At 37.9% G+C, this 24,463-nt stretch overlaps 1 protein-coding gene across 1 annotated transcript in view; it reads right to left on the bottom strand.

Moving 5' to 3' along the window:
* Positions 1-24,463, bottom strand: part of ndp (norrin cystine knot growth factor NDP) — an 85,483-nt gene that overhangs the window by 39,333 nt on the left and 21,687 nt on the right. Inside the window, exons 2-3 of the mRNA XM_028799761.2 lie at positions 11,081-11,165; positions 4,442-4,797 (exon numbers count right to left, since the gene is read on the bottom strand). Coding sequence (XP_028655594.1) covers positions 4,442-4,636 — 195 coding nt within the window. The 5' untranslated portion in view covers positions 4,637-4,797; positions 11,081-11,165. The remainder of the gene's footprint in view (positions 1-4,441; positions 4,798-11,080; positions 11,166-24,463) is intronic.

Below are 24,463 nucleotides of genomic sequence, written 5' to 3'. Positions count from 1 at the left end.
CTACTACTACTACTATGACCACTACTCCTACTGTTATATTCCCTGCTGAGTGATATTTTCTTGACGTGACAAATATCGGGTTCACCAGAAGACTTCCTATTTTGCACCATAGGTACTGCATAGGGATAATATCCCAAAGGCCTAGATGTACAAATGTTTATACATAATATTATTCAGGAAATCTTGAGCTTGAAAAAAAAATCATGTGGACTTGCCTGTGAAGAATTTGTGAGTGTACTACCACAAAGCAGAATTAGCAGGCAGAGGTCAGCAGAGTCTACCATTCCTCAAAAACAAAACAGGGGGTCATAACCAAAAAAGACTAAATGATTGTGTGTCAAAGCCCAAAACAAAAGACAGATATCAAGGTCAAAATGCGTACCAAGACTTGCCAATAACTGAGAATTCAACAAGTGCACTAGTGTAAGTTTTTTTTTTTTTTATAAAGAACTTCCACAGACTTGGACTATGAAAGATGCATGATGCCAATGTAAATTCCACCACATGCTGTGACTCTTTCAGAATTGTGCTTCTAGCATTGGCTGACAAACAATAGCAACTGACCCATAAAATGGCATTGAAATATTTTAAAACATAATCAAAAAAATAAAATAGCAAGCCTTAAAATCAAGGTGGGAAGTTAAAGTAAAAGCTAATTCCTCATAATTCAAAAATAAACTGCTCTCAGAGAAAAAAAAAAAATCTAAAGACCAGGAACAGTTTATAAAGCAGTGAATCATAACATCGAGTGATTTACACAAAGAGTACAATAACTGATATTTGGGACTACACCCTGAGGCTTGGCTCTCTTCTTGATAACAGACATGTAACTCTTTCTGCGGTGGAGTAAAATTTTAAAATACATGGATTTTTTAATATGACCTAAATATAAGATTTTAAATTATATTACTAATTGTAAGTTTTGTGAAATGCTCTTTGTACTTACTATTCTAAACATCAAGACCACTCAACCTGTGGTCCATGAGCCAAAACTGGCCATCTGGAACCTTTCTGTTGTCCCACAAGGCACCTTCTGCCATCAATATACACCATAAATATTCATGATCTTCTTCTCCAAGGTGTGCAATTTGCAATAGTCAACAATAAATGAAAACCAGCCCTTCTATCAAGTGAATCATATACCGCTCAGTCAAAGAAAGTCCTTGCCAGCCTTTTCTAGTTAAAAAAATACATTTTTAAGTTGTTTTTATTTAAACTGTAGCACAGGTGGCAGTGACACTTTAAGTGTCTTTTCTGACTTTTCAACTTTTATTATGAAGTTGTAACATTTGTGAGTGTTGACATGCATACTATGAGGTGGTCTAATTTTTATTTTTGCCATTGTTGACTTGATGTGTGTAGAGTTCCACAGTTACGTCTAGATGCAATTACACATATTAATCATTACAAGCAACCTAATAGATTCTCCTTCCCATCCAACTCTATATTGGATCTCTGGGAATCTTGCTACTTTAACTACAAACTAAGCTATTATATGTAAGTGTTAATCAATTTAAGATGATATTCTCAAACCCGCTTACTCCAATTAATCCCAGCAACCCTAGGCAAAAGGCAGGAATCAGCCCAAGATGGTATGCAAGTCCAAGCCCACTAGGTCCAAATTAAAGTCTCTAAACCACCTAAACAGCACAAAAGAGAATGTGTCGAGGAAAACAGGGAGAATATGGGTACTCTACATGGACAACCATCTTAAAATCAAGAATGTGAGGTGGCAGCACTACTCGCCGAAGTAATGCGTACATTCTATAAAACCCTTTCTCAAGATTTCATACTATGTTTGAATATCTGACAAACAGTTCAGAATTTAAAACCTGTTTATAATAATAATGAACTTACCCATTTCGTGTATCTTATGAGGGAAATTCCTGTTCATTGTCAGTTACTGCACATATATAGATACTATATACAGTATGTGCAAATCTCTTATGTTAAATGCCATATCACATCACTTAAAACTTTCGCCAATGCTCAAACAGAGGTTTTCTTTTGTGCAAGCAGTTAGATCGCTTCTCCTTTGCGGCTGAGCATAGACCTTGACATATACAGTCAGTCTGTAGGGGCTCTTTTATACTGTAGTACTGATCTCCAGTTGATCTCTGATCAGTCTGATTGCATCCACAATTCTATGTGTGTCAGTGACACACTTGATAGCTCACAGTTTTCTGTCTCACTAATGACAAGGTAAAATTCTTTATATATGCCTGATACTGCTTTTGTCATTTTTACATACTGTATTTGAATTAACCATTTTTTAAAGCACTTTTTTATGCTTTCAAGCTGCCCCACCACCCAGTTACACACTGTTCCAAATACAGCTTATGACATGACAGGAGAGTCACTATGTAAAATGTCAAGGTGTACCTCAAAAAAAATGAATCAGATTTTAAAGACTTTAATTAGTATTTCAATGGCTACAGCATTAAGTGGCCTGATAAAACTAACATTTTTAGGCAAATCTGTCTATTACACCTACCTTAATTAAAGGAAAAGTGTCTGTGTATCTGTGTGTCTGTCTGATTGCTATGTCTCTGTCATTCCAACAGATGGTGCATCACAAATATTTGTAGCAATAAAAGGCATTGTGTTTTTATTTCAACAGATGGCACATCGCAAACATCTGTAGTAATGCATTTTATTACTACTAATGTTTTCTGACACGGTGGTGCAGTGGGTAGCGCTGCTGCCTCGCAGTTGGGAGATCTGGGGACCTGGGTTCGCTTCCCGGGTCCTCCCTGCGTGGAGTTTGCATGTTCTCCCCGTGTCTGCGTGGGTTTTCTCCAGGCGCTCTGGTTTCCTCCCACAGTCCAAAGACATGCAGGTTAGGTGGATTGGCGATTCTAAATTGGCCCTAGTGTGTGCTTGGTGTGTGGGTGTGTTTGTGTGTGTCCTGCGGTGGGTTGGCACCCTGCCTGGGATTGGTTCCTGCCTTGTGCCCTGTGTTGGCTGGGATTGGCTCCAGCAGACCCCCGTGACCCTGTGTTCGGATTCAGCGGGTTGGAAAATGGATGGATGGATGGATGTTTTCTGATGTGCCATCTGTTGGAATGACAAGTGCTATACATTTTATTACTACATGCATTACAAAATACATACCAATAGATGGTCCACTGAAAACATTGACTCTGAGATCTACATTGATTACTGAGATTTCAACACATCTTAGATGGTTAGCACAGATAGTAATACATTTCCACACTGCAGATATCATTGGACCTGGCAGGCCAGCTAAAAGTAGAACATTTAATGACTGTGCAAGTGTTTTGTTATACTATTGGCTGGGTTTTGATGTTGCCTGAGTATTTTATTGAATAAAAAAGGTTTTAAAACTTACACATAAGGCATTTGTTAGTTTACAGGTTGATAGAACTTTTAGATTTTAAGATGATTTTGTAGAACAAATTAACAGACAGACAAAATATTCTACTAGGCAACACACCCAACAACCCACAACCAAACTTGCCCCTTGTCTCCCTTTGAAAATTAGATCAGAAACTTTGAGCGCCTTTCCTCTAAGCCATGAATCATGCCTTATAAAGACGGCTTTACTTTGGTCAGGTGCTAGTTTGTGTGTTGACTATCTAGGAAAACTATATCTGTAACTACAGTTACATTTCAAGCTGAAGTAATCTTTATACATGTACATTGTGGTGGATGACCGGGGCCCTTGCCTGGCTGGGACGACCCTGTGATGGAAGGACCAGGGGAGAGTACAGGTTCACAGCAATATCTCCCCTGGAACATGAGAGGGCAAACCCCCTGGATTGCACTGGGGCTACAGGCTTGGAGCTTGGAAGCTCATCCCTGCTGGGGCCCATGGCCACCACCGGGGGAGCCTGGACAGTCCCGAAGCCCTGAACTGCAGCACTTCCGTCACATCCGGAAGTGCTGCTGGAACAGGATCAGAGTGCAATGGAGCACTACCGGATGCACTATAAAGGAGGCCACCTCTCTCCGTTCAAGGAGCCAGAGTCGGGAGGTGGAATGACAACACTTGCTGGGAGAGGAGTGGAGGTGGCAAAGAAAAGAAAAAGAGGCAGAGGAGAAAGAAAGAAGAGAAGGAACTGAGCAGTATTGTGTGCTGTTTATTGTGTACTGTGTTCGGAAGTGGGGAGCTGGGGAATAGAGCTGCCCCACGAGGAAAAAAAGCATGTGCTTTTGGATTTGTGTCTCTGTGCCTGTCTGTGTCCAGGTTCCAGGAACGGTACAGCCCCCGTTATTTCCACAACATGCAAAAAAGTACACAAAAGCAAAATTGTACCAAAAGAGGTTTCACTAAAAGCACAATGCTGCATGATAGTATATGTGATAGGGATACTATTAAGAGGAAGCAAGCAAAAATGATTGACCAAGGCATCATAATATTAATATATGGAGTCATGTTATATACAACCAAAAAAAAAAAAAAACCAAAACAACTCACCTTAGAGTTGCATTTGTACAGAGGATGGCTGATTGTGTCCACAAAGTGATGCCTCATACATCTCTCAGGGTCTGTTTCTGGCACATTTCCATTTTCTGTTTTGCTAGCTGTGCAGTTCAATATCAACAGCATGGGGCACATCAGAAAAAAGAATGCAATCCTGGAATTTACTACGGAACTGATGATTTTCATCATAGACTTCAAAGAAAGAAGGCCACTAATAGTCCAGGCGACAGCGATCCTGTACAGTATACTCAAACTCAGGAAGGCATCCTCTTCAAACAACCATGCACTGAGCTTTCCTGGGTTTTCGTGTATGATGTTTCCCCTTTCTCCACTAAGTGCCTTGTCCTGCCCTGTGAAATAAGCCATAAAACGTTGACTTTAACAGTGTATTTGAAAATTACTGCACTGCCTCTTCACATGGCGAGACATTCTAAACCCTGAAAAGCATTACTTTGATGTTAATGTGGAAAACTGGGAGAAGGTCATGAGCGAAGATAAAAGAGGCATATTTAGAAGGAAAAACAGGTGGCGTTTTTCTCACTCAGAGAGTAATAACACATGGAATAGTTTACTGAGGCACAGCCAAGCAAGAAGCTAAACTAGAGACCTTTTTATTTCATAGAAAAGGCATTGACCAAAACATCTCGTGAGAAGTCTAAGAACATGAAAACATTAAACTTGAACAAGCCAATTCACACCATACAGGCTGATGCCGTATTGTTTCGATTATATCTTCTTAAGGCGATATAGCTACTCAAAGCATGAACGTGTAAGTAAATAAACTCCACACCATAGAAGCTTGAAGAAAAAAAAATGTAATGTTCATATCTACAAATAAATTCATATGAATAATAATTTTGCATGGCATAGCCACACATTTTTTTCTTTTGATGAGTGCAACACATCATATTGAGTTTACTATTGTGTAAATTCTCATTTACTTTCCAAATATCATGATTGCTCTCTTTGTACAAACCTTGTGCAATATATCATTTACAGGAGACCAGTCGTGGGATAAAAGAACCAGTCCTCTTGGTTCATGCATTTGCTGATGACATTGTGTTTTGTAGCACCAGAAAAGAGAAAGTGGAGAGGAAGTTGGAAGAATGGAGAAGGGCTTTGGAAGGTAAGAGATTGAAGATAAACAGGAAGAAGACAGAATATATGAGAGATAATGATGATCAGGATTCAGAAGTTAGACGCCAGGAAGAAATATTGAAAAGAATGGACAAATTTAATTTAAATATCTAGAATCAGTGGTAGCCTGAGATGGATTCAATGCAGAGATAACCCATTGAGTGTAGTGTGGATGAAACAATTGGAAGAAGGTATCAGTAGTATTGTGTGTTTGAAGAATTAAGATGAAGATTAAAGGTAAGGTTTTTAAGACAGTTGTAGGACCAACAATCACATATGGAGCTAAGACATGTCCAGTAATGGGAGCGCAGGAAAAGAAGGTGGATGTGGCTGAAATGAGAATGTTGAAATGGATGTGGTGAGTTACAAAAGAGGACAGAATAAGAAATGAGACAATAAGAGGTAGAAAAAATGTATGAGCGTGCAGTGAAGAGCTATTGAAAAGAGTGGATAAGTTTAAATATCTATGATCAGTGGTACCCCAAGATGGAAAATTAGATGCAAAGATAACACATTGAGTGTAGTGTGAATGAAACAATTGGAAGAAGGTGCCAGGAGCATTGTGTGTTCAAAGAATTAAAGCAAACATTAAAGGTAACATTTTTAAGACAGTGGTAAGACTGGCAACGACATTTGAGCTTAGAAATGGGCAGTAAAGAGAGCGCAGGAGAAGAAATTAATGTGACAGAAATGGGAATGTTGAGATGGATGTGTGGAGTTACAAAAAAAGGACAGAATAAGAAATGAGACAGTCAGAAGTACAAAGAAAGTGGGACACATATCTAAGAAAGTGCAGGAAAGTAGATTGAAGTGGTATGGACATGAGATGAGGAGAGACAATGAATATGTGGGCAAAAGAGTAATAGAAATGGAAATATAGGGGAAGATAAAATGAGGGAGGCCAAAGCGGATGTGGATTAATAAAGTAATTAATAAAATGTAGTGTGAAAGAAACAATTGGAAGAAGGTATCAGGAGTATTATGTGTTCAAAGAATTAAGGCAACAGTTAAAGGTAACTTTTTTAAGACAGTGGTAAGACTGGCAATGACATTTGAGCTGAGAAATGGGCAGTAAGGAGAGTGCAGGACAAGAAATTAATGTGACAGAAATGGGAATGTTGAGATGTGTGGAGTTACAAAAAAGGACAGAATAAGAAATGAGACAATAAGAGGTACATGGAAATGGAAGTACAGGGGAAGATAAAGTGAGGGAGGTCAACGTGTAGTTGGATGGATAAAGTAAAAGAAGAAGGAAAAGAGATTGACTGGCAAGGGGGTGCAGGACTGAACTGTATGTAGAAGGCTGATCAAGCACATCAACCCCACATAGAAGTGGGAAAAGATGAAGAAGAAGAAGTGTAGTCAAAACAAGTATTCATTCAACCAGTGCATCCATTTTCCATCTTGCTTTTTCATTTCAGGGTAAAAAGAAATAGAACACAGCTGAAAAGGCTTGTCTTCTCTCACTGACAAAAAATGCACACACTTGACAATTCACAAATCAGACTTAAAAAGAAACTTATAGGAAACTCTGATATTGTAATGTGTGCCCTAATAATGTGTTCTTTTATGAATGATGGATCTTCGTTTCGCAATGGTGGTGATATCATTGATTGAATCCCTCAAAATGGTGGGAAAAAACATAAACCATGACATCTTTTCACTCCAACACCAGGGGCCTCATGTATAACACCGTGCGTAGAATTCACAGTATAACATGATGTACGCACAAAAAAAATCCACATGCATAAATCTGTTTGAACGTCAACTTCCACGTTCTTCCGCTACATAAATCCCGGTCAGAGTGAAAAGTAACGCACATGCACTCGCCTGCTGTCCCGCCCCAACTCCTCCCAGAATTACGCCTCTTTGAATATGCAAATTAATATAAATGCCCTTAAGCGCAGCCTTCTGTGAAAAGACAATGGCCTAAGCACGGGGGGAAATAGAAGAATTTCAGCGAATACCAAGTGGAGGCAAGGAAAAACTTACTATTTGTTGGTTTAACTGTGATATAATCAACAAAAGGAAGTTGATCGAGTGACATAGCGTGTCGGAGAAACTCGAAAGCTCAAGTTGACAAAGTCGCACAGTGCCCAAAATAAAAAACAAGTAGTCACATATCAAAGTTTCCATGAAAAGGTGAGTCGTAGCCCACCGTCTGAGTGTCATATGAAAGCTTATTAGGGTACAGAGAAAAAAAAGGCATACAGTGGGAAAAAAGCACGAAATGTCAACTTTAATCTCTAAATTTCCACTTTAATCACATAGTTTATTTTGTCATTAAAATAGAACATCATAAACTTCATCTTAAAATCGTTTAATTTACTAGTTTCTCAAATCCCATCATAACTAAAGTAGCACATTAAATGCTTTGTTTTGTATTTGATCTTCTATGTGCACTAATTGCTTCTTAAATGAGCTTTCTCTTCCTCCGACAGGACACAGAATCCATTACATTTGTAATATTACAGCTCTCTGAATAATTAAAATACTGAGATGTACACGTGATATCATTTTCATGAAGATTGGAGTTAAAGCATGTTATTAAACATGGGAACACGGTGGCGCAGTTATAGTGACGAAAAGGCGCCTCGTCCACAGATTGTTCCTGCCTACCGCAAGGTGCTTGCTGCGCCATGCACAACCTTCGATGAAATAATTTATTGCAGCAGTACTGTCTCTTTCAAATGTACTAACCTCCAATTCCTGTCCTTCCTTTTCTTTCTCCAAGTAACCAATTGCCACACAATCAGCTCTGTAATAGATGTTAAGCCATCTGTAAGCTTAGAATGCCGATTCTTCTAAACTTTTAAGAAACGTTGAAATATCTTTGTAGTACATGTTTAATTATTCTATCCATCTGTCTTTCCGCAGTGTCGCGCCAGTCCCAGCAAGAATACAGCGCGAGGCAGGAACAATCTGTGAACGGAGTGCCAGCTCCTTGCTAGCACTACGGCACCATGTCCTCACATGTTTAATTATTAACAATATAGATTATTTAAAGAAAGTTAAAGTTTTATCTGTATAATATAATAAAGATATTTTGCTGCATTTCATTTTAAAAATGATATAGTTATCATATGTATCATCATACGCGTTTTATAGAGTGGCTCAGGTTGTGCAATATTATAACTGTATCGCAAGTTTACAGTGAGGTAATTGTACTTGTAAGTACAAACAGTTCTACAAGGAGCAGTTGATGGACTGATAGAGTGCGTTTATAGTTCTTGGGATGAAACTGTTTCCGAACTGCGAGGTCCATACAGGGAAGGCACTGAAGTGTTTGTCAGATGAGAGCAGTTCAAATAGGCAGCATGGCTGAGACAGCCTGTGCTTAATTCTGTATACCAATAATTCTTTATCCAATCAGCTGTTCCAAGTGGTGCAGTGAGAGTAACAATGCTAAAGCAGCTATGGTATTTGGGATAGTTTGGCCATTCCGTGGACCATTATATTGTTACAAGTTAATTACAATCAGATGCCTTAAACTAATAAACAATATGCAGTTAATTTCAGTCTATTTATAAAGCAGCGTCAGGGATGTGGATCTGAAAAAGAAAGGGAAACCACACTGGAACAGTAGCACTGCTTTGATGCTGGGTGTAGCCAGTTTGCAAAAGCGAGCAGAGATCTTGCGTACGGCAGGGTTTGAGCTACCGTGAAAATGTGCGTGGCTTTACTCCATGTTTAGGTTTTATACATCGCGATTTGAGCATGAAAATGGGCTTATGCAACATTTTTGTGCATACAGTACACACTGTTTATACATGAGGCCCCAGATCTTATTTTGCAAAAGTGATTCTCAGTATGCCAAAGTGGCACTAACAGTACTGTTTACTAAACATACACTCTCCATATTGTGTGTAGTAAGGCTCATGAAGATTCATAATGACCCTAGAATTAAAACTTGGCAGCATGTGAAACTCTGATCAGGTGCTTTAGTCACTAAATGTTGTATTTGGTACCTAACCAGAATGACAGATGTAATCATTTTTATCGAAATACTGTGACTACAGCATTTCTTCCACTTTTGACAGGTCAAACTTCTACTGTATGTATGACTGATTTAAGCCACACATATGGCACATCCAAAGTTATCCTCCCCTTAAGATCCAAGGCTACACTGTCCATTAGGGCTATAATTTTATTCAGCAATATTGATAGTGAAATATTTTAGAAAGTGATGGAATTGGTTGAGTGCAACTCCATGTTTAAAAAGAAGTAAAATGACCGGGTGACATTTAAGTCCAATAATGTAAGCAAGCACAATAGACATTTTGGGGATGATTAGAGTCGATTGGAGTATGCAGAAAAATCTAAAGGTTCTCTGGAGAATGTTATATATCACAGCATTTCTTGATTGTAGGGCATATTTTAGTTAAAGGCATGAAGAAAAGTAAGAGGAAGTACGGTAGGTATCAAGACTGAAGTTCTGGAAGTTGACGGAGGTGAGTGTGAGAAGTAAACTTGATGAAGCTTTGGTAGCAATTCTGGATGAGGTTTCAGAAGCATCATGTGTAAATGACAAGTGGGAAGCGATGAAAAAATGTCTGGTTGTAAACACCAAAGGGAATACTGGGACATAAGTACAAGGTAGTGGAATCCTGATGATGAGATGGCAATTGAGAAAACAAGGAAATGCTATAAGGAGTGTCAGAAAACAAAGGTAGAAGGTAAAAGTGAAATCTATAAGCAGCTTCAAAAGTGTAAAAAGCCAAGAGATTGAAGTTTATAAATGAGCTGCAAAATGTGGAATGAAAGAGGAATTTGTCAAGTTCTGTAAAGAGATGTCAAAAGAAAGACAAGATGGAATAGCTGTAAACTCCTTGAAAAACACTCAAGGGAACATCACGAAAGAGAGTGCCTGGCTTGCAGACTACATTTTATATCTTGATCTTTCAATCAAAAAAACTTGTCAATGTCAATTTCATGAAGTATAAAAGGAGAACCACAGGCTCCTCCTGGTTCCAAATTTTGAATTCCCCAAATAAATCACTGTTTCTGGTGTTACGAGTTAGTTTTCTAAAGGAGTTTTCCAGGCTAAGGACTTTTTGAGTCTTCTTTTTTACTTCATTTTTTGAATACAGCATTAGGCTTAATTAATTTACTCAAAATAGAGGCGACAGCATGAAAACCACAAAATGGCAAAGAGATGTTGCCAAAGTCAAAAGTATAACAATAAAAAATAAGGCAAATTGATGAAATCCACACAAAAACCAATATCAGTGAATTAGGGGAGTTAAAAATTCAGACTCACAACAGTCACTGTAGCTCTGATCCCTCCTTTTTGTCTGTCTCTACCCTTCTAAATAATGGTTGCAATAAATGGTTTAATAATTGAACTATATGAGTGCACCATTCACGGCTGTTTTGTGCCTTGCACCAAATGATGTCAGGAGAGTCCATGGGTACCTTATAACGCAGGTTTGAAAATGAACAAATGGATTATTCAGATTTGCATTCTACTTTATCTTTCGAAACTCCTCTACTTACCTGCACAGCACAAAGGAACACCTCGACATCCTGATGACACTATTTCATTGCTGTGTTCAAGCAAAGGTCCTCAAGGATTGCCTTTCTGCATCAAAACAACATTGGGATCAGTAAGCCTTTTTAAAATATTGGTTTTGTAATGTCTCTCACACTTTGAAAAACTCTTGTAAAGGACATATCAATTCTATTTTAAAACAAAATAACATTCTAGGGATTTTTTTCACTTTAGAACACTGTTTTATGTGGGAGATAGATAGATAGATAGATAGATAGATAGATAGATAGATAGATAGATAGATAGATAGATAGATAGATAGATAGATAGATAGATAGATAGATAGATAGATAGATAGATAGATAGATAGATTAGTTCATTATTTGTCCCCATGGGGAAAGTTGGCTTTTTATAGAAGTTATTTAAATATGATATGATTGTGAATAAATAAGTTTAACTTGAGAAATATAGCACTTATCCTTTAACACTTTACTGAGTGTAGTTTTCTGGCAGATTTACATTATTTTTCATACTCAGGTTTTCTTGAGGGAGCTTACTTTGATTGGAAGTTGGAATGTTTAAAGTTTTACTTCTTAGCTCAAGTTCTTATATAGAGAAATGGAGTTCAAGACTGTCCGTTCCAGGAGTAATTTCCATTGAACATTAGGAGATCTGGGACTAGCAGGAGGCACCACTTATGGAGTATTAGTATCAGTTACATAATGCATTCCAGCCAGATCACAGAACACACCCAATTCTTATGAGAATTTAGTATTCAGAGTCACAATACAGTGCAAACAGAAATAAATATGAACGGAGGACGCGATACAGCAAAATAATACAAGTTAGAACAAATATACACATATAACATACTTTATGTATGATGTAAAATCCCTGAGTTTTAAATTGTCTTTACACATAACCTTTGGTGATCAGAGCACAGGGTCAGCCATTGTACAGCGCCCCTGGAGCAATTTTTATGTTAAGGGTCTTGCTTAAGGGCTCAACAGAGTAGGATTGCTTCTGGCCGAAAGGGGATTTGAACTGGCAACCTTACAGATCCTTAGTCACAGAGCCACCACTCCACCTAGTGTTACACTCACACTGGTTAACTGTTTTGAACTGTTTTAATATACTTCATTAAAGAGACAGGTGCCAAATTGTGTTTATTAAATAATTTTGTTAGAATGAGTCATATAAAAAGACAGTAATAAGGTAATTACATGTATTAGTAGAGTTCATAAAATAAACATCCGCCAATAACATTTTACAATATCATGGAGTTACAAACCGATGGCAAACATGCCTATGGTGACTGAAATAGCTTTAATTGACTCCAGCTCAAGTGATGTCAAAATTGCACTGGTTGATGTACGATTATTAATTGTTGGTTGTGGATGGTTTATGGTTGATTGTAGTTCATATTTCTTAAGCTTACATTATCCATTGGAGAGTTATAGTCTATGTTGAAACTGTTGTCTCTGAAAGACCATGGTGGACAGCAGGTCACCATGGGGCTTTGCCAATGTATTATAGTGGAAATTAAATATCGAATTATTATAATGTGCAGGTATACTCTCTTAAAAATAAGGTTTCCAAATTGGCACTCTGTTGTGATGTGAAATTTTTCATACAAGTTGATAAATGTTTTGTATGTCTTTATTTGTAACTTAGGCAAAGCAATGTAATATTTGTGTTACATTAGTGAGAAGCATTCATGTTTACACCCCCCCCCCCCCCCTTTTAGGAATGGGTCTCTTTGAATTTTACGACAGGGTTTGGGGAAGTGCCTCAAACCAGTTTGGCAAATGTTTCTCTGCTAAAGTCTCTCTCTCAACCCCTGTAGGAAAGCCAGGCTGCCTAACTGCCAAGCTTTACCTTAACATATGGTTTTGGGGGGTGGCAGGTGTGAAGATGTTTTCTGTTCCCCCATTAGTCTGAAGTATGGCTGTTTGGAACTGGCTTGTATCAGAAGCCTTAAAGTACCACAACGCCCTATTGGCTCTAGGAGTTGGACAGAAAACCTATAAATTTGCTTGCTTTACCTCACTCACTCTCTCTTTCTTACCAAACTGATGAAGACCATCTCACACCATGAACTGAAAAGGACAACACAATGAAGAGCACAGCTCGGCAGCCATACTGAGACAGGCATGTGGCCTGTTCTAAAGAAAGCTGACCACCAATGATGCCTTAACTAGAGACATTTTTAAGTAACTAACAAGTCTGTGTGCTGCCTGAAACTACACACCACCATTTATCAAGTTGTATGGTTGCCAATATTCAAATGTACTTTGCATATTGTTATTATTTATGAATATTATCAATAATACATTATTTTATGTGTAACTTAACTCCTGCTTGTCTTTTACTACAACCTGCCTGAGGTTATAGATGTAGAAGGGAAGGTGGGGAGAAGTTATATGATGCAATACCTTAGAAAGTGCTAAGTCTGTGAGATTTGAGGCATTCTAACAAAGGCTACATATTAATAATACAAAAGGGAAAAGTAGAGTAAAATATTACTCTACCAAGACAAAACACACTTTATGGTTCTTTACTGGATTATGTGGTTGCTCGTTGAGCTATTGTTTGGCAAAGCACTATTTCTTTCAAGCAAAGATTCTTTGCATAATAAGTTGTTTTTTTTTGTGCTTTGAATAACTTCCTAATATGTAAAAAAAACTTAAAAATTGAATGGAGGGTAGTCTACCTAGCAGGACACTACGAGATTAAAAAAATCTGAGCTTTACCTACCCTATGTATTGTCACAAACGTGCGATTAGGAGACAACGTCACGGCTCACTTGATAGTAATTGCCCTCCGACCAGGGGTTGGCGCTGTCATCAAATGCCTCTCTTCTGCCTCCCACTACAGAAAGAATGATGTCATTCCTGGTATCCAGTCTACCAAACTCAACTCTTCCTATGAGTGTCCTACTTATACTGTCATCTCGGGACAGCACAACAGCAACTGTCTAAAAAAGACTTGTTTTGTTCTTTTTTTTCAATTTTTGTTTCCATCCTAATATAAGGGGATCACTTTAGTGCCCCAAACCTTTTTGATCTCTCTGTTTATTCTTTCACAGTATTGAGCAAGAGTACTTTTAAAATCATGACCCATTGGTATTTCACAAATCTTTTACCATCTATTCATGGTTATTTACTGTACTGTTACGGATAACAAAATAAATAAATGTTCTTTCTGGAACTTTCATGTGGGTGGGTCTTTTGGAAACTAAAAATGGTTCCCCTGTGGCATCTCCCTAAAGAACATTCTGGCACTTTTATTTTTAAGAGTTTAGTGCAGTGTTTACTGAGTACACGTTTCTTTGGTTTGCACTGGCAAAGTCATGCTTATATAGCTTATTTTTAAATTTTTGTTATTTTTTTTATTTTATGTTTCTACAAAATATCCAAGTATATATCTCAAGATAATTTTGAAACATTAAATGTCTCTGTAATTGAATTTGTACAGAATGTTTCTCTGATTTATGTTTGAATATTCACCAGTGCCACTAAAAGGTGCTTTAGGGAGAGTATTTTATGCAGGTTCCACCTGCTCCCAGGGTATAATAATGCGCTGCTGGAAGTAATCCTGGGACTTACATAAAAGAAGCCACTCAACCTCATCTGGGTGAGTCCGTTTCAGGAGCTCTACTTGAGGGATGCTGCTGTCTGCCGTACTGGCCCCGAGAGACAGTCATTCCCTGTCCTTCTATTATATCTTCCCGTACAGTAAAGGTATCCACAACTGTCCCGGCTGGCCGCTGGTCCATCCATATCCTTCTCTTATGGCCTCCCATCCAAGTAAGGAACCACCCTCCCTCCTGGTCAGGTTGCCAGTCTGTCCACCTTGCCACCTACAACATGTAATGCTGTCCCTGTTAAACATATATAATTACTTCGATCAAAAATGTGATATGACACGTTTGATTTCCAGTCTCTCAACAGACTAACACAGTAATACTTCCATTTTACTTATTGCTTAATGTAAGCTAAGTGAGTAATAAAGAAAAAAATTTAACTTGTACAGCATTGCAGGTCATCACTTACGCCTGATATTAACTTGAACAAAATGCATCAGTTTACACTATAACAACAAAAAGGATTGCTTTTGGTGTTAAAATAATAATAATACTGCACATGTTGCCTTATTTTGATGGCAACAAATTGATTTTACTTTAACTGACAATAATTTGTCAAAAGAATCATTTTATCTCCATTTCATTTCAAACATTTTTGATGACAAACACTTCCTTGTGTATACATTTTTCTAATTTCATTTATATTTTATTAAGGATGTTTGTCTTTTTGGTCTTTTTGCATTAATATGAAATTAAGCAGTGGCTGGTTATGCTTTTTAAATGACATTAAACAAGTTAGTTATTTTGTTCTACTGCTACTGTTTGTGTGTGTGTGTGGGAGTGGGAGCAATCTGATTGGTCAATTTAACTTTGGTGGCTCAGTGGTAAGGTTAATAGCACAATACTTTAGGGGTCTGAAGTTCAATTTCTGATTGTGTTTTGTTATTTATTTTTACTAAAAAGGAGTTAAAATGGAACATTTCAATGACAATAAAGTGAATTCCGTACTGAGTGATGTTGAGTCACTAAACACTAATGAGGTGCAACTCTGAGTTGCATTTAAAAACAGGCAGTATTTATAAGAATACAAAGGGTGTTTTTACAGTAAGTAATCTACCCATATATAATTGGTGGTAGTCAAAAAGCGGACAGGAGACAAGCAAGGCACCTCAACTTGACAGAGAATGAGAAGGAAGCTTTAAAGGAATTTGATCGATAGAGGAATCACCAGGCAAGCAAAGCTGAGACACACAAGGATATCAAGGAAGGTGTAAGAAGAATGCTCAGGGTACATGTAGAACAAGAGACATTAAATCTCAAATATTTTCAAACTTGACAGGCAAAGTATCCATTATAATCAATAACACCCAAAATATAAAAGTGGATCATTGGGATTCAATTGATTCTGAAACTGTGGCATATTGCTGTAATAATCAGCTTTAAATGGATGCAAAATCTGTTATTTGAGGGGAAAAAAATCTGTAGCTGTGTCTTTTCCAGGTTCCCAAAATCGATCAGTAACTTAGTTGGCAAGGTAGGATCTAGCATGAGTCAAATATGTAACAAAGAAATGTCTCAGTCCAAAAGGTTTATTTCAAACGTTTAGTGAAGATTTAAAAAGGAACAAATCTAAAAAATGTATTACACATGCAGAATAAAAGGCAAAAGAGAAAAAAAAAAGTTTCTTCTCTGTTTCAATGCAATCTGAGCTGGAGTGGTGGCTCTGAAGCTAAGGATCTGCGCCAGTATCTGGGAAGGTTGCTGGTTCAAATCCCCATTACTACCAAAAGGGACCCTACTCTGCTGGGCCCTTGAGCAAGGCTTTTAACCTACAATTGCTCCAGGGGCACTGTAGAATGGCTGACCCTGTGCTCTGATCCTAACTAACAAATTCCTAATACAAGAAATTGTATAAAGTGATATAAAGAACAAAAAAAAACTTTCTCATGTTAACCTTGAGTTACTTACTATACTAACAGTCATGTTATTTCTCAATGGCTAACTTACGTAGGCTTCACATAGTACATTCTGTATGTATAGTTAAAAACTGTTAGCCCTCCATGCCTTAACAACTGAACTAGTCTGTAGTCACAGGGACAGGAAATAATTAGAATATTCCATTTATAATTTAGCTTGTAGGGGTTATAAAAGAACTTCCCACTGACTATGCACTAATAAAACAGAGACAGACATTTTAACATAACTAAAAGAATACTTCCATCAATTTAACATAACCTAACTAATAGGAGAGGAATAAATATATCATCATTAAAATTCTTGCTTATCAAAGGATGTGACATTGTGTGCCTTCATGCTACCAGTCCCTGCTTTCTGAGGTCAAAGGTTACCTATAAATTTGATTAGTTGAAGGTTAGTGATTGCCCTGGAATGAGAACTTTGATGTGGTTGATGGCGCCACAAATACATTTTCCCAGTACTGAATTGAATTTAAAATATGGGAAAACATACCACATATGTATGACAATAGCAGATTATTAACTGAATTAATATTAGTTGTTTATAGAATGAATTGAATAAATATTATTCAGCATAGCATAGCTTTTGAAGTGGTATACAGTGAGTGAAACTTAAAACTATGACTGAGAAACTAGAATATGCTAGATGTCCAGTATTTTAAAAGCATAGTGCAGATATTCTTAGGTTGTTGTTTTATTTATCTGAGCATGTACAAAGAACAAAAATGAAACATTAATTTTTAATAAATATCATTTGATGAGGGCAACACAGTAATGAAGGATTTTGCCCTGCTGTCTCCCAGCTTCACCGTACTAAGTTCAAATTCTTGCCCAGTGACTTTTTATGTGGCATTTCCACCTTCTCTCTGCATCCATTTGGATTATCACTGCGTTTTGGCACTTGAAGTCGATTGCCCTCCATGTCCAGCCCTTCCTTGTGCCCAGTGCTGATGTGACAAGGTTAATCTGCGTACCAGCTTGAATCAACATAAGTGGTTTTGGAAAATGAAAGAATGAGCTTTTAATGAAGTGTTTTACATTTAGTAAAATGTTTTCTCATCTGTGGATTTTCATGACCCACTTGCTTAATTCCAGGCCTTAGAGAGGATGTCAATTACGACTCACCAAAATGTATGAATTCCTTCCTCAAATTCAAAGGTTTGAAAAGTAATAAAGTATTACGTATGGAGAAAATACTGCAGAAATACAAAAGGCACAATTACTGAGCTTCATGGAGAACATGCATGAGAAAATTTGCATTACAGTAAATATAATAGAACTGGATTGTCAAACTTTTTAAGTATTCCAACTTAAAAACGAATACAGTCACAACTGGAAAGTGTAATATCTCTTTACCCTGCAAACTAATACCTGACTTTATTAGTTGTTTGTGACTGATAAATGAGATTATATCAAAATGGTACCTGCTATAAACTCTTTCATATAAGAAAGAAAAAACAACCAGTAAGGCACATGCCAGGTTTCCAGCATTTTTCATGCTGCATGATGGAAAAATAATATTTAAAGGTATTTGCTGATTTTATTACAGTTTTTCTCCTTTTTTTATATTTCCTTTCACGTCAGACTTATCCCAGGACTTCAGTCCAACAAGTAAAAAAATGAAAAAATGTTTCCTGTTTTCAGGCAGATTTATTCACTTTGGATTTTACACAAATGTCAGCCATTAGTGTCTGACTTTCTACTTGACAGCAAAATCGGTTTCCAACTAGCCAGTCACTAGCTCTACTCATAGCATTTCCAACTCATATGGAACCATCTTAGTTAACGAAATAATACATTAATGCAATATATTCAATGGCCATTTGAATACTGATCTACAGTATGAAATGACAGCCAAGTGTCACTTTTGAAACTGGAGGAAAGTTAGAGATTCGATGACAACCATTAAAAATCACCAGTTTGTCTAACAGTCCGAGCGTAGCTTTACAGGAGTGGACTTTAGGAAAGGAAACATTCATTTTCTGAATTTCATAAACTCCAAAGAATGCAGTGTAGCAATAGGAAAAAGAGATTCTTCAGTGGTCATTTAGAATGAGGAAAGTTAGATGATAAATGGGTGATGTGTCCAGTATGGAGCAGTTACTTCATTGTCCCAGTGTGAATTCAAAGTGCAGTATTTTATTGTGCAGCCGAGAAATGTAATACATTCATATACAAGCAGAAGGTGGCTTGATTCCCAGAAATGATTTTTTTGCAATAAACAAATGACTTCTCAAATATTTTCTGCAGGTTGTACAACAACAGCCAACTATTTGTTTTACTTTATTATCCATATGTAAATGCAAAATATTAAAATTATGCAAAATTCTCCCATATGTTTAGTAATAAGGACTGAGTTCATGAGCGGGGACTTTTCTTTTGTGTGCCACAGCTTCTCTTTCCTTGTGCATTTATATTTTCTATACATAATTTGACTTTATGAGAAATGCCATCGGTAATATAAAAATGAAAAATATTTTCAATGTTTCTTCACATCCAAGTACTGGTGAATGAATTAGATTAAATTTTACTTTAGTATTCAAATTAGAAACAAAATCTCCCTTTGCTGGTAAAATTGCGTTTTTATAATGATTTTGCCAGTAGAGCTAGAGTTATAAATGATGAGCATTTAAGAAGTCCTCAGAGAAAAAGAATGTACCATTAAGACCATTCATTCCACTATGGATGAGTAATGTAATATACTGTATATTTTTAGTACACTGACTTCTGAAAATAATATTACATGTTGTCTAGACAATACAATATTCCACGTCTTCTCAGAATGGGTTGCAAATTTCATTTGTAATAAAGAAAAATCAGAGAATGCAAACCAACTATAATTGCAGTCCTAGTTCTTTTATTTGTCACCCGTGATTAATGCAATTTCTTTTATTCTCTCAATCTGTAGTACAAGTGCGGATAAGTTAGCAGTGAAGATCTTAATTACTGGAGTATATGTTGTGTATCTGGAGGAGACTGGCTGTCACTTCATGTAAAGGAAAACTTTTGTCTTGGCATATTTACAGTTAGTGTGAGGTGGTGCCCAACTTACAAGTGGTTGTCAGGAGAAAGGGTGCCATTATGATGGCTAACGGCATCCAGGCGAGAGAGCGTAACAAAGAGACATACTGAAGGAATGGCATGGAGTGATAGGGAGTAGTTATGTATATGTACGTTGTGGAATGAGCCCCGGACACAGACAGGCAGACATGTTCTTTTGCACCACCACACGTTTATTTACACTATTACTATTTACAATGTCCAAAAGTGCTCCACAAACACCAATCTTCCCCAAAGTCCAGGCCAACCACACTGCCTCTTCTTCAGACCGCCTCCTTCTCTCTCTCTCTCTCTCTCTCTCTCTCTCTCTCTCTCTCTCTCTCTCTCTCTCTCTCTCTCTCTGACTTCGTCCTGGTACCACTCGACTCCAGCCTCGAATGAAGGGAGGCGGCCCTCTTTTATCTCCACCCGGATGTGCTCCAGGTGTGCACCGGCAATCTCCCACAGACCCGCCCCAGTGTGGCGGAAGTGCCAGCTGTTTTCCCGGAAGCACTCCAGGTGTCCTCTCTCTTCTTCCCCCCAGCACTTCCTGGTGTGGCTGAAGTGCTAGAGTCCAGGATCCTCCAGGCATGGGCAGACACCTTTAGGAGCAATGGAAGATTTAGATGTGCCCAGACACCAGAAGTTGCTAGAAGGTGTTGTATCCAGGAGTCTCTGCAGCAAATTACTTCTCACTTGATTCTACGGCTCGGTGGAAAAGTGACTCTTAGAGGTTGTTCAAAGCCAATTCCTTGCCTGAGGCAGTTGAAAGCAGAGTTGAGAGTGGAGTGGGACAAAAGCTAAGCTTGTGGCAGGACAGAGTTTAGAAGAGATTAACAGAGAAAGAGAGATGGAAGATGAGAAACTAGTGTTGTGTAATGTGGATGTGCCATTCCATCAGACAGACACGGTTTTGGTAACCTGCCGTGCAATTTTTGTTGTTTTCCCTTTTATATTTGTATTAAGATGTACTCCCTCTCTGTGTTTATTTTATCATAATTATGTATATTTCTGTATATTTTGCTTTACTTTTCCTATTGTCACACATGCACGTCTGTGGATCATCCTCCAGGTTCTTCTACAACCCCAGGTTGAGAGGGGACACTCTTGCTAACCTCCTCTTCTTTTGTTCCCTCTGCAGTACAGAGATGACGCCCAGTGAGGGCAACTGAGTCTACTCTTCCATTCCCCACCTATAAAATCCACAGCTGCTGGAAGGAGGCGTTCAGTTTGGAATAAACTGCAATGCAGGATGCAGCCCCTTCCACCCTGACCAGAACCAAACCTTTGCTTAGCCTGACGGTTTTCTTGTTTTTCTTTTTGAACATTGCTTTGTCACAAATAGTGGCCCTTTTTCGTTATTTTGTTGACAGAATTAATTGTGGCCCTATAACATTTATCATTAGAGCTGCTGTGCTTTCCTCAACCACATTCTCAAATTTGTTATAAGCACTTCTCTAAGACTCTAAACAGTAATAGTGGATATTTAACCACCATACTGTAAAGTTTTGGCTTTTGAACTCTGACACTCTTTTAAATTTCTCAGGCAAAGCAACCAATGATGTATGACAATTTTTTTATGATTAATGGAATACCTAAAAGAGGGCGGCACGGTGGCGCAGTGGGTAGCGCTGCTGCCTCGCAGTTGGGAGACCTGGGGACCTGGGTTCACTTCCCGGGTCCTCCCTGCATGGAGTTTGCATGTTCTCCCCGTGTCTGCGTGGGTTTCCTCCGGGCGCTCCGGTTTCCTCCCACAGTCCAAAGACATGCAGGTTAGGTGGATTGGCGATTCTAAATTGGCCCTAGTGTGTGTTTGGTGTGTGGGTGTGTTTGTGTGTGTCCTGCGGTGGGTTGGAACCCTGCCCGGTATTGGTTCCTGCCCTGTGTTGGCTGGGATTGGCTCCAGCAGACCCCCGTGACCCTGTTTTTGGATTCAGTGGGTTGGAAAATGGATGGATGGATGGATGGATGGAATACCTAAAAGATGTCTGAAAAATCACATGAATACTTTGCATGTCAGGAGACTTCACTAGCTCCATATTAAAATAACATTTTAAAGTAACTAGAAGAAATGTGGCTACTTGCCATATTTCTCTTCATATTATATATTTACATTGTAGTTTTTCATTTTTGTGAATTTTCACCCACTCCCTTGTTTGTTTTTTGCTCATAAGTTTTGTACTAATTGTAATTCTACCATTATTAATATAGTAATTGCAGCAGGGCATGATGGATGCAACCAAACACATTGCCACTATTAAATCTAACAAAAAACATCTTTAAAATACAAATAACATCTGTGCTACAGCATAAAGTACATTATGACACTCATAGCCACTTTGATTTTAATTTTCCATTGTGGTGCATTGCCTTCTGTCTTAGAATTGTAGTGTAAGAATGATGCACAAAAGGTATACACAAAGGCAAAATTTTTAATTCTCAAAAACAAATGTTTTGAGGTAAGGTAGTTATATTAATTAGCACATGCAAGTGAGAATTTCACTGCATACTGTACACATAAGAACCACAACCCTGTAGACCAGGGATGGGCAGATTCAGTTCTGGAGGGCCACAGTGGCTGCAGGTTTTTGCTCCAACCCAATTGCTTAATAAGAAGCACTTATTGCTCAAGCAACACTTCTGCTTCACTTTAGTTGTCTCGCTCGTTAAGATTTTGTACACTTATTGCTTATTTTAGTCTTAAACAGCTGTAGTCTTGGTTTTTAATTTCTCCTAATTAACAATAAGATGCCAATGACAAAAGAAACCAGTATTTCTCCATTTAGCTTGTTTCCATTTACACCTCTGTGTATTTAACATGCACTATTGGGTTTAATTAAATACCTGGAAGGAAAGTGAAGAGAAAAAAGTGAAGGACTGAGAATAACTCATCTGTTTTAGACTTCTAATCATTTGGATGATATCCTTAGAAAGGAAAAAAAATCTAGGATATGAGAATGACTTGACATGGCAGAGTTAAAGCACTAGCAAGTCATGAAATTAAATAATTGACAAGGATTGGTTTTTAATTAAGCAACTGGGTTGGAACAAAAACCTGCAACCACTGTTGCCCTCCAGGACTGATTTTGCCCACCCGTGCTGTAGACCCATAATACGACCTTCACGTGTGATCTAAGGAGGCCATTTAAATGAACAGTTTGTTGTTGAAACTTTAGCTAGCCTGACTATGTTGCTCAGCACAACTTTCAGTTCTCTTTCTGGAATTTAATAAGTCTTGTTGTTCTTTTGAACTCTTTGTCTTTTTTTTTTGCTTTAATATTTATTTACTTAGCCAGCACCATATCACAGTGGTAGCACTGCTGCCTCACAGTAAGGAGATCAGTAAGGATTTGCATTTTGTGTTTTCCCTGCATGGACTTTGCATGTTCTCCTTGTGTCCGCATGCGTTTCCTATGGGTGTTCAGGTTTCTTCTTGCAATCCAAAGATTTTACCTGTACTCATGGCTTTATTTTAAATTTGTTTTACACGTTTCTTATACATTCCACAAAGCCTGGTGCACTCACACTTATTCCATTCCAGCAACTCCTCTTATAAAGTTCCCTAAACTGAACAGCTTGACTAACACAGATCATCATATAGTAACAAAGGTTGAATATGCAGATGTTCCTAAGAAAGAAAGCGATGTAGCAGTGGTTCACTGGGTGTATGAATTGTCCCTTGCCATATAAAAGGAGAGTAAAAAAGCTATATGCATGACTTCCATGCAGAAACTTTGGTAAGAAGCTTCTTAATCTGAAAATAAAAACCCTTTTGATTTCTTACAACTAGCGGTGAGCAAAACAGACAGGTTTTAATTTGCATATAGCGGACACTAAAATTCTTTTCACTGGTGATTTTGCAATGGTGAAACACGAAACTCACTACAGAGTTTTTTGGGAGTTTTAAAGTTTTTTTGAAGTGGAAAACAAGGGATGTTGCCCCATAAGGCTTTATTTTGTGTGTTTTGTGTACTTTACTGCAGTTAAGGAATGCATGTAATCTGTCACACACCAGTAAAGTCAATTCTGCTTATGCCTCTCATTCATATCATTGTGGAGGAGTACAGTGCATTTTTTAAGTGCAATATGCTACATATTTTCCAAATGAAGACACACTAAAACACACCATTGTGCACATTAATGTATTTTCTCCACAGGAAAATCTTATATTCCAACTCAACACCACTTCCCCCCGTGTTGCCGTTACCTATCTACACTCTTAAAAATAATGGTTCTTTAATGGCATTTTATGGTTCTTTACTGAGTTGTGTGGTTTCTCATAGAACTATTGCTTGGCCAAGCATTCTGTGATGGGTTCTTTACATATGAAGTTGGTTCTTTGTGCTCTGAAAAACTAACTAATGTAAAACTAATGTGTGGAAAAACTTTAATGTAAAGTAGGCTACCTAGCAGGACACTAACAGAATAGCTTGTTATTGTATGCAGGAAGAGTCCTTTTAAAATAATGACCTGCTGGTGTTTCACAAATATGTTACCATTGACTCATGGTTATTTACTGTGTGGAACCTATTATAGATCTAAATAAATAAAAGTTCTTTCGGGAACATTCATATGGATGGGTCTTTTGGGAACCAAAAATGGTTCCCCTATGGTATCGCTCTGAAGAACGGCTGTGGCACCTTTAATTTTAAAAGTGTATGGCCCTTTGTTGTTTCTTGATTCTTACAGAAGGGGTTGAGGATATACATTCTTCAAACGGCACAGAGCTTCAAGTTTGTTTCCTCACTCTGATGCATCTTTAGGATTGTGATCGCCAAGATTGTCAT

Source organism: Erpetoichthys calabaricus, chromosome 4 (genome assembly GCF_900747795.2).
Source record: "Erpetoichthys calabaricus chromosome 4, fErpCal1.3, whole genome shotgun sequence".
NCBI lineage: Eukaryota > Metazoa > Chordata > Cladistia > Polypteriformes > Polypteridae > Erpetoichthys > Erpetoichthys calabaricus.
This window is presented reverse-complemented; position numbering and strand designations above follow the sequence as displayed.